This window comes from Ornithorhynchus anatinus, chromosome 12 (genome assembly GCF_004115215.2).
Source record: "Ornithorhynchus anatinus isolate Pmale09 chromosome 12, mOrnAna1.pri.v4, whole genome shotgun sequence".
NCBI classification, from domain to species: domain Eukaryota; kingdom Metazoa; phylum Chordata; class Mammalia; order Monotremata; family Ornithorhynchidae; genus Ornithorhynchus; species Ornithorhynchus anatinus.
In genome coordinates this window covers 20,621,308-20,632,910 of record NC_041739.1, presented here as the reverse complement: position 1 = coordinate 20,632,910, position 11,603 = coordinate 20,621,308, and the positions used below count along the sequence as shown (strand labels likewise).

At 43.5% G+C, this 11,603-nt stretch overlaps 1 protein-coding gene and 1 non-coding gene across 2 annotated transcripts in view; both read right to left on the bottom strand.

The window, feature by feature from the left end:
- Positions 1 to 3,532: 3,532 nt before the first annotated feature.
- On the bottom strand, positions 3,533 to 3,670 carry LOC114815870. Its single transcript, XR_003763672.1, has one exon. It is a non-coding gene; the product is annotated as a small nucleolar RNA SNORA7 (small nucleolar RNA).
- Positions 3,671 to 4,553: 883 nt separating this feature from the next.
- TMEM154 (transmembrane protein 154) overlaps positions 4,554 to 11,603 on the bottom strand; it is a 48,836-nt gene continuing 41,786 nt past the window's right edge. The window contains exon 7 of the mRNA XM_029076411.2: positions 4,554 to 7,737. Coding sequence (XP_028932244.1) covers positions 7,722 to 7,737 — 16 coding nt within the window. The 3' untranslated portion in view covers positions 4,554 to 7,721. The remainder of the gene's footprint in view (positions 7,738 to 11,603) is intronic.

Here is an 11,603-nt window from a genome sequence, read left to right as displayed (position 1 = left end):
TGTGAAAAAAGTATTTATAAAGCTACCCCTTTGCCGTCATTTGTACATCTAATATGGGAGTCGTGTCTCTCCTTCCCATCCGACTTCTCCTCTCTTCCCTGAAAGAGAAAGATTAAGTCCTCTTAGGAAGAAAATGACTGCCATCAGAATTGTCCTGTAGTTTAGGGGCCAGGTCCCCAGCTCTTCCTGGGAAGGGGTGGGGCGGGGAGTGAGGAGGCTACTCCAGTGTCACAGGGAAGGGGAAGGGAAAAGGAGCAGATAAATTTGGGAAAAGAACAGGCCAACTCACAGGAGTTTGTTGAGGCACAGCCTGGAGGAACCAGTTCAGACTCTGCTCTCAGTAAGAACTCAATTAATCCCATTGATTGATTGACTGATCATCCTGTGTTCAATTCTATCTGAAAGCAACTTTGCTTTGTGCCACTCTGTCTCCCATAGTGAGAGAGAGCAATTCTGACCTTCATCACAAGGCTGTTTTGAGGACTTGTTTGTAGAGTGCCAAGGGTGATGATTTCCAACCCAAATTTCTGTCTTCAGTTGACCCACACAATGGCAAAGGGTAAGGGCGATCCCTTAGGCCTTTTTTCCTGACTCTGCCTCTAGCAGATCAGCAGTTGGGAGAGGAGATCTGAGCTAGTTCTTTCTCTAACGCAATCTTTGGAAATCTGAGGAAAAAGCATCCCGGTAGAATTTCAACCCTATCCCCCTCCTTCAAGGCTGCAGTCTTTCTCATAACAGTGTCCTGGTTCTCTCCAAAATATACAAAATAACTACATTTATGTGCTGCATTTCAAAGCAAAAGTAGATATTGGACATAGGTTCATTCCCCTAGTGCAGATGAAATTATTTTTGTTACAAGAATGACCTGTTCTATTTTACAATGGGGCTATAATATAATAATAATAATATTGGTATTTGTAAAGTGCTTACTATGTGCCAAGCATTGTTCTAAGTGCTGGATGCGATTTGACCTTAGGTTTTACGATCCACTTACCTGAAGTTGTACGATCAAGTGGAAAAATAGACTTCAAACTTGACTGGAACCCACCTTCAAAATTTGTCACCCATTATTATTTCTAACATAGACGAATAGAAATTTCATAGTGAGCCTGCGTGTCCAGTTTGTGTTCTTTCCATGTTTATACTGCCCCTGTGCCCCACAGAGGAACTGCTGTAAGTACATTTTGAACTCTAAAATAACTCTTTTTGAGTTGCCTTAAAACAAAAATTTCTAAGGAAAAGTATCTTCCCTCCAGCCACCAAGACATCATGTTCTTGTGGGGACAGCTGGTGGGGGAGGGGTGGAGGGAGGGGAGGCAGAGAATTGCTGTTACATACCCTTCCAGGCCTACCCGACAAATCAATTAACAGACGGCCAATGACTCAATAATAATTCAGCCAGGGTTCTCATAGAAAATCACTTTCACTTCAGACCCTGTTTCTCAGGGTGCCAAGAAGAGAAGTGTAAATTAGAAAGGATTTTTAAAAAAATTTAGAACAAGTAAAACCTAATGTCTGTAGGTAGTGAAAGCTGAGTTGTAGCGATAAGATTGAACACACTCGACAAGAAAAAGTGCTAGGTAGGTTTTGATTCATATCTTGGCATTTCCGTTTCCACAGACTCCAACAAACTGCCGATTGGGAAGCGGAGACGTGTTCTTTAAGTGCCCTGAATTGCAGCAAGCTCAGTGTGGCAGGAGAGGGGAATAAGAAGGAGCAAGAGAAGGGGAAGGAAAGTGGAAACTGATCTTGCTTTTTCAAGGTTTTTCTGTCCAAGTCTTTTCTCTGGCAATCCTCACAAAGAAATCTAGAAATTAAATTGTCCATGATTATCCCATCACCCTCCTCCTGCTCCCAAATTCTAGGAATGAGCATGCCAACTGACAATGAAATAGGAAAATCAGGTGGGTGGGACTTAAGAACTCCAGGAGCTAGGGAAGGAATTTGGGATAGGCTGGGCAAGGGTGAGTATTATTATTCTATTGCTAATATGTATCTGTGGAGTGTCTACTTTGTTCATAAAACTGTAGTAGTCACTTAGGAATTTACAAAAAAAAGTACATTAAGGGCAGTTATTGCAATCTACTGGGTGAAGTCAAACTGAAAAGCTACTTTTAATCATCCCCATCCAAAAACAGAAAGTCCCCAGTGTTTAGAATAGTCACACAGGGTAAACTCTGCTTCACCTGTCATCTGCTTCAGTGGAGAGGTGGAGTTTGGCTTCCAGATGGCAGGTGGTGCTCCTGGGTTTGGGGAGGGAAGTGGGAAGGGAAGGCCAAGGCCACAAGCTTCTACCCAGCTGGCCACAGTGGGAAATCAGGAAACCAGGCAAATGGGGAGAGCTCACCTGTACATAGGGATATTGAGTTCACATGGACTGGAAACTTCAGGGCAGTGACCATGAGAATCAGATCTACCTTCGTAAAGCATCACATCAGCAGACTTCCCACAAAGGATTATTTTTTCCCTCAATCCAGATAGTGTGTGTAGACTTTCACAGATGATTTGTAAGTGTTGATGAGATGTGCTGCGTTCCATTATTCAAAGAGAGAGTGATAAAACAGTTGTGACCCATCCTGTATGAGTTGCTAGCTACAATAGAGATGCCACACAGCTCGGTTGCTTATCAGAAATTCTGCATATGCTTCAGGGATGGATGGTAGGTCATCATCATCGACACTGAGTCTCTTCTTTCCCATGTTTCCCTTCTGGTGCTCTCTGGTTGCAATCTCCACTGTTCTTCTTTCTCACCACAGCTGCCATTACTCCCCCTTCACCATAGCCACTGCACATTTGACAGAAATCTTTAGCTGTTTCTAACAACTAATCAATCAGTGACATTTATTGAGTATTTACTGTGTGCAGAACACTGTGCTAAGTGCTTGGGAGGTTTGGGAAATTATTCTACCCTTGATAAACAGTGAAGAAGAGAGATGGGAATTTTGAGCATTTGGTAAAAAGTCAGGGTAAGTTCTGATTCAGTTAATCAAAGATGTTTATTAAGTGCTTACTCTATGCAGAGCATTCTACTAAGTGCTTGGGAGAGTACAAGGCAGAAGAATTAGCAGACCCGTTCCCTGCCCATAACGCGTTTACAGTCTGCATTGTGGGCAGGGAATGTGCCTGTTATGTTTTTATATTGGACTCTCCCAAGTGCTTAGAACGGTGCTCTGCATATAGTAAGCCCTCAATAAATACGATTGACTGACTAGAGGGAGAGACCGAAATTAATATAAATAAATAATTTATAATATATAAAGATATGTACATAAGTGCAGTGGGATTGGAAATAGGACTTTCCCATTTTCAGCCTTGTCTTGTCTTATGCTGTCATCTCCAACCCGTAGCAACTCCAACACATCTCTCCCAGTATGCCTCATCTCCATCTGCAATCCTTCTGGTAGTGTATCCACAGAGTTTTCTTGGTAAAAATATGAAAGTGATTTATTTACTACTGCCTTCTCCCACAAAGTAAACTTGAGTCTCTGCCCTCGATCTCTTCCCCCATGCCGCCCAGCACAGGTGAGTTTTGACTTGTAGCAGATTGCCTTCCACTCAGTAGCCACTGCCCAAGCTAGGAATGGAATGGGTATGTCTCTGCCTGACTCTCCCTCCCATAGCCAAGACTGGTAGAGTACTGGAAACTCACCAGGTGCAGTCCTGAGAGGGGATTTTCAGCCTCCTCCCACCATATTTGCAAACAAATTCTTCTCCACCAGATTAGTGAGTGAGGCATGATTTTTCTTTCCCAAACCATGTTATCTTCCCCAAGCAATTGTGGTTTTCTAACTCTTCACTGATTCTGAACTTACTTATTGATTCTACTAATGTTACAGGAATAGAAGTGAGATTCACTAGTCCACAGTCCCAACATTCACCCCTGGAGCTCTTCTTATAGCTGGACATTTGTTACATTGGTTGTCTGCCAGCCTGCCAGCTCACTTACTTTTTGTAATAGTATTCTTACTAGGAGTATGTTCTTTAGATCAGTATCTGTGTGGTTGCTAATCTTCTGCCTTTCACTCTCAAGGTTCACAGTGAACCCGAGTGAGAATTAACAGCTTTGGCTCTGCATGCTTTTGAGGAGAATCAAAGGTGGCCACAGGACATTTGGGTGGGGAAGTCAGAGAAGAGGTGAGAAAAGGGGAAAATAGAAAGGTATAGATGGGGGAGGAGATAGATGACAGGGAAATAAGTAAATCAGGTATTGGGGGTGGAGGAAATATGTGGAAAATACACCCATAGGTCAGGGTTATTAATGCAAAGGGGAGCTACATTCCAGAGAACCTGTGTGGCAGGTTAAAGGAATACAGCCAGGTCGGTCCACTGATGTACAGTGCCAATGCATTCATAGTCCTTCTACTGTGAATACGGGGTCAACTCTGGGTTTAGGTTCTAAAATCCCTAATTTCTGCAATGACTGGGGAATCTGGGAAGAGAAACTAGATACTGGGAACAATCCAGAGACTATCACAGTTGGCTGCTATCGTTGTAGAGTGCCGGGGTGGAGGAAAAATGAACAGTTAGAAAAACTTAGTAAAACCTCTGACAAGACTTTTTCAATTTTTTTTAGTTAAACCAGTAAAAAAAGAAAATCCTGCCATAAACTGTTCTTATTGAACAAAATATATGATACCATTTAATACATGCATAAGATTGTAGAAACTCAATTTCATCCCAAGAATAAAATTAAACACAAGTCTGCATAGTGTATTCAGTTCTATTAAATCCAATTTTTCTGTTCATTTTGGTATTGTTTCATCAATTCATCTGTTCAAAGTGGTATTTGGGAAACACATGAGGCAATTATATCGTAAGCAATTAAGGAAAATTAAGAGGATAATCTTCTAGATTTAGGCATTACTTACCTATTTTCTGGGTTAATAAGCATCCTGTTTACTCTCTTGAATTCATATAACCTTTTCAGTAACCTTTCCCAGTGGCTAAACATTTCTATCCAGTTAGGACAAGACAGTCGTGTTGAGAAGTTGGATTTTTTTTTTTCTCTGAAGAGTTTTACTCTTCAATCCAAGAGGTACTTGGATTTACCAACAACATAAAAAGCAGCTAAGATTAGACTATTTTACGTATGTCTATGGATACTTACCTAGAAAGGACTTTGTAAAACTGATAACAGTGCTGTAAACCCCTCTTTCTAGGTAGTTGGAAAACCTAAAGTATTCATCTTCTATTGGGTTATTCTACCCTGATCCAAAATGTCACAATATATTTGGTATCAAAAACATTCCTGAAATGATTTTTTCATTATGCAACCTAGGTGCTGAATTACGCCAGAAATATAGGGGCCTTCAGAGTGAAGTATGTCATTGTTTTAGCTAAACCACCCATAAGTTTGCTATGGTAAGTTATCCTCCTTAAAAGGCACATAGAAAGGTATTGTAGACCCTTCAGTTCAAGTGGCATGTACCCTATACAAATAAACACTGTTCAGTACATTATCCAGGTATAAACCTATTTACATATGGAAAAGGTCATTCAATTTGGGGTTTGAGGTTGATGCCTTAAATACTGAATGAAAACTCCTGTGTTGCCCAACATGGCACTGTTTTCTCAAGTGCCATTCCAGAACTCCAAAGACAGTCCTGGAATGCAAGAAGGAGTTTACAGGGACAGACCTTTCTGTTGGTGGGTTAGTCAGTCAGTCAATCATATTTATTGAGTGCTTACTATGTGCAGAGCACTGTACTAAGTGGTTGGGAGAGCGCAATGTAACAATAAACAGATACGTTCCCTGCCCACAATGAGAATTAAGGGCTGGAGGGGGAATGGGCTGATAAAGACTGCTAGTTGATTTTTTGGGGCCTGGGCAGAGAAAGTGGGCAAGCTGAGGGGGCATGAAAGGAGGAGAAACAAGCATTTCTGAAACTTACTGGAGGTTCATAAAATGTTAGCTATCAGAAGGGTGGAAACAGTTAAGGGGAACCACTGTAATAGAGCTGACTAGAGACAGACTTTTTAGAATTAGATCACCAAATCCGTTCCTGGGCCGAGTGGCATAGAAACCAAATAGAGAACCTCAAAAAAACAGAGACTCTGTCTGCATGGGGCAAAACCAACTTTGGTTTCTCAAAAGAATTTCCTGAATCCACAAGTATGACCCTCTCCCCTTCCACTCAAACCAAAGGGGATTGGCAAGCAGTGAATATTGCAAGAATGTTTGGGGATTGGGTGAATGAGTTTTGTTTGAGTCTGGGATGTCATGGAATTTTGGCTGGGAGTCCGTGGGCTCAGACATGCCTACCGACGGCCTGGGAGAAGCTGGGCTCTGCTCCCCACCCTCAGCAGTGAGTTTGCCTGGACTCTGGGAGTTGCCATGAGAATGGAGGGTAGGGGCTTCAGAAGCCCGAAATGCCACCTGCCAAACGGGTAGACTTGCTCACATCTGAGTATTTGTGCAAGGTCTGAGGCAGGGGAGTTCTCAAAGGATGCTGGATACGGCTGACAGTATTTTCTCTGTGGTGGTAAAAATGGGAACAGGGCCTTCACCATTGCCAAACCAAATAACTGTTGATGCCTCCCTGCCTCTGGACTCTCTGTGGAGCCATGAATTCAGACTCTTACCTATGCAAGGCATCAGCCCAGCTGCTGTTTTATACCTTAAGAGAGTTGTTCAAACATGGGCCCAGAGTAGACCAACTCCTCAGCTCACCATCCCCTCTTGACTTCAGGGAGCAAGTGGAAAGTAAATTAAATATATGCTTCAATCTTTACTAGTCCTCTACCTTAAATTCTTACTTACTCTAGGCAAGTGGAAAAACAGATATTTGCCAGAATGCTATAGGGGGAAGGGTCAGGGTTTTGGCGGATGATGAACTGGCCCACTGCACTTGACCTAGAAAGTGCCTCTTCGTTTTTGACGCAACACATGACTCTGTAGTTCAAGTATTTTCACAATCCTGAGAGAAAGAGAGGAGAGGGGGTAGGGGATAAAATAGGGAGTGAGAGAAAGAATAGAGAAGAGATAGCAAGAAAAAGAGAGAGAAGAGAGGGAAAGAGTAATTGGGAGCAGTATTTAAAAGGTAGAGTCTCACAGTTCCTATGAGAATCTGAGCGTAACGGCGTAACACCGTGAGTTCTTCCCAAGAGCCTCTGAGGGGCTCAACTCCAATCAAGAAGCTTATAGATGGAGGCAGTCTGTTAGGAAAGGCAGGATTTCACAGAGTCCCCTTGGGAGATAGAACATTTGTTATCAGCCTAAAGGGGTTTCCTAATTTTAAAAGTGCTGATTCTGCCCAGGGAAGTCCATACACAGTGAGGACAAGTTCCCTGCCCCCTTGAAGTAACAACATTATTCAAAAAGAAGTTGTGAAAATGCAACCATCCGATGCAAATCACGAAGGATTTCAAGACAGAGGGAACAGGGGTCCTCCAGTGGAGACACACGATTTGGCCCTTCATGCCACAGCAAACCAAGGTCTGGGAGAGAAGGAGGGCACCTGCTGTTTGGAAGGGTAGGTGCCAGAGAATTTCCCTGGGAAATTGTGGAGCTGCAGCAGACCTTCTGCATTGCTTTGCACTGTCCTTTCTGGAGAGTCTTGGTGATGCTCACCACCTAAAGATGGAATGCTCCAAGAAGCAGCAAAAAGTTCTTATATCTGCTATGGTTGGAGATTAATTCAATTCACATCCACTTCATCCTCAACTGGCAGCATTTCCAGACTCCCTGAGGTGCAGCTTTCTCTGGAAAATGTCAGCAGCATTCAGGATTCATTGTCGCTGTAAAATAAAAAAGGCATCTTATTTCCAAGATATGAGCAAGATTTGGTCACTCTAGTTAGTAACTACTGGATGCATTCTCGCAAGGATGAGAACCGGGTAGAGTTAGGAAGAACAGCAAACTGAGCTCAGCCTAATGCCTGTGACATCTGGGAGGAAAACCCTACTCATTCTGGGTTCAGCACCAAGAACAGTACCACTTCAAACCCATATTCATCACCCTATCATAATAATAATAATGATAGTGATGGTGGTATTTGTTAAGCGCTTATTCTGTGTCAAGCACTGTTCTAAGCACCGGGGTAGATTCAAGATAATCAGGTCAGGACTAAACTCCATTTCCCTGGCCTCTCCCCAGTCCTGGAGCTGTGCGATCCAGATGGAGTTGAGATTTTCAGCTTCAGTTAATCCTGGTCCAATGCTTGATGAATATATGCCAAATTGCCCTTTTTTCCAAAAGTCCACAGGCTGCTTTTCTCCAGAGCTTTTGAATTCCTGGCATGTTTTCAATAACTAGTTCCATTCATACCGACAGATGATTTCAGAGTATCTATTCTCTGTCACTTAGAACAAAATCAGAACCGTCTAGCAGCAGGAGCAAACATAAATAAATACATTTTTTTTTTCATTTTGGGGTCATGTACAGTTGTTCCATGGAGTGTCCCCTAAGAGTTCTATTCCTTTTTCCTAGTTTCTTGCTCAGTAGATTTCCATAGGAGCTCTGCCTCTTGCTGACTTTCTCAGGAGGCCAGTTTTGGGTATCTGATGAAAGCCAAGGCCACAAATAGCTTGTGTTGTTCAGGGGGTCTTCCCTAGACTGCCATTTCTCTCCAGTGCTGCAGCAGTCAACTCCCTACATTTTCCTTCTAGGTGTGACTTCACCTCACGTGACCTCTGCCTTCTACTGATGACAGAAGGATTATAATTCTAAGTGACACTTCCTGGCAAATCCACAGTCCCACACAAGTAGTTTGGGGTAGAGCTGGTAATAACAAACAGTTCTCTTGAGCCCATCTCCGCTGTAAACCATTGCGGGTTAAGACTCTTTTCTCCCCTAAAACATCCCAACCTCCTCTTCCTACGTGGCCACTTCAACCGAAAGACCTTCAGTAGCATGAAGTAGACACACACTGGGGCTGGGCCTGTGGCATGGTGGTGGGGGAAGGGGAGAGAGGAAGGAAGAGGTTAGGGTGGAGCCAGCCACCCAACCCATTTGTACTCACAGGCACCCTTCCTCCTCTCAGTCCCAACCCAAGCACACAGCTAAGAATCGATGAAGCCCAGGGGATGTGGCAAGAACTTCTCCCCTTCTGACATCCACCCCAACTCTTGCAGGGCCCCTCTTGGGCGCTGACATAGCACCCCGGTCCCCACCCAACCGCCCTATGACTCTGACCAAATTGTTTCAAGTTGTATGGGATCCAGTTCAAACTCCAGTTCCCAAAAGACCACCCCCACACAAAGCACTTTAAAAGAGGAAACCTGCATTCAGAGACAAAATGGCTTTCTCTCTGAGGGACAGATGCAGAGTCTTCCTGGACTCTGCCGCCTTTAAGGACTGCTGGTTGAATCATGCAGCTAGTTCAGCCACATGATCACTAGACTTGGAGAGGCTGTGGTCTGTGGTCTCTCCCAGAACCTGGGCCAGGCTGGAGGGCTCCCTGTGCACTCTTTGTCTTGGAGTCTCTAGACCATAAGCTCACTATGGGTAGGGAATGTGTCTGCTGATTCTATTATATCATCCTCTCCCAAGCGCTTAGTGCAGTTCTCTGCTCATGGCAAGCACTCAATAAATATGATTGAATGAATACAGCCATCCATCAACCAAGTTTTCTGCATTGCTGGCCAACAACAAGTGCCACATTCGTCCTCTCCCTGAACATCGACCTATGTTTGGCTCCTACGATAAGGGTCATTTTGGTAAGAATTAACGAATAGCCTTTCTCCAGCCTCTTCATTCTATCTGGCTTGAACATCAGTATCAGAATGCAGTGAAAACAACAGTACATCTCTAAATCATTTTTTTCACAGAGCCAAGACATTAATAATGTACTTCCCAGAACAGGGCTTTAATTCAGGCCAAAATTAAAATGCAGACATGCATTATTTTTAGAGGTGAAATTAACTTGAATTTGCACTCCAAATGAGGATTCCTATAGATGGGGGTTGGGGAGGTGACGGACCTTCCCCAGTGATTGGGATCTGCTCTGGGGAGGCGTTTCTTGGGGATCCCCCAGGAAGGGACCATAACCCTTGGGACGCCATGGGGTAGATGAGAGTCAGAGGAGCTCAGTGACATGAATTCTTTGACCATGGGTTGCCCTAATTAGCCCTCAGCTAAATCAGTCAGTTGATCCTTCAATGGTATTTACTCAATGCTTACTGTTTGCAGAGTACTGTACTAAGTGCTTGGAAGAGTACAATGCAACAGAGTTGGTAGACACGATCCCTGCCCACAAGGAGCTTACAGTCTAGAGGGGGAGACAGACATTAAAATAAATTGTGGATATGGACAGAAGTCCTGGTGGGAAGAGGGCCAGGTAAATATCAAGAGCTTAAAAGGGTCAGGATCCAAGTGCTTAGGCGACACAGCCCACTCTTGCTAATGCTGGGCTGTTTGGGGACGCTGTGGATGCCTGATTGCTATAGTACCCCATAGGAAAGCAGAAGGTGTAAATCTAACAGTCCTGGAATCTTATTTTAAAATCTTCTTATTTAAACGTCCAAATATATTGTTTAGAACATCTATCAGTGTATTAATATCTTCTTCAGTGCATTGCAAGATTTGGGGCTTTCGCTTTTCCCTTAAATGATCTCAGTAGGATTACTCTGGACTGGAATGAATCCCAAGGTGAAGAGGACCTGCTCAGGAAAAAAAATATTTGCAGTTTCTCCGATTTCAATAATTTATTAATGCCTTCGCCTTGAAAGGGCCAAAAGGGAACGACACCTGTAGGGAAACTCTCCATATCATATCAGGAAATGGGCCTGGAACCAAAACCAGTGAATGGTTTCAAGCTCCTTAAGGTCATGTCCTTTAGCCTAATTGTACTCTCCTAAATGTTTATGAATTTATGTTCCTGCTTATGCAAGTGCTTATGTTTATAGAAATGATGATGAATTTTCAAGTCGCAGTGGAAAGTGGCAGGGAAAAACTAGTAATTTGGAGTTGGGGGTGGAAGTCTAAGAATCTCTGTGGGACACCTTACCAAAAACTTTCTGAATGTGTGGTGTGAGGAAAGTCCTCAGATATTCAGGTTAAATCCAGGCCTGACTCAGATTTGTGGGCCAATCAATCAGTCAATCCAAGGTATTTATTGAGTGATTACTGTGGGCAGAGTACTGTACTAAGTGCTTGGGAGAGTACAGTGCAACAGAGTTGGAAGACCTATTCCCAGCCCACAAGGAGCTTATAGTCTAAAGGGGAAAATGGACATTAGTATAAATGAATAAATTACAGATATGTACATAAGTGCTATGAGGCTGAGGGAGGGGTGACTATGAAGTGCTTATAGGATACAGATCCATTGCATAGGCAACACAGAAGGGAGAAGAAGGAGGAGGGGGATAGAGGGTTTAAGTGGGGAAGGCCTTTTGGAGGAGATGTGATTTTAGTAAGGGTTTGAAGGTAGGGAGGGTGTTAGTCTGTCATGTATGGAGCAGAAAGGAGTTCTAGGTCAGAAGAAGGACATGGGCAAGGGGTCGGTGGTGAGATAGGCAAGATGGAGAAACAGTGAGTAAGGTGGTATTAGAAGTTCAAAGTGTGTGTGTACACTGTAATAGAAAATCAGCGAGGTGAGGTAGGAGGGGGATTGAGTGTTTTAAAGCCAGTGGTGGGAAGTTTGATGAGGAGGTGGATGGGCAAC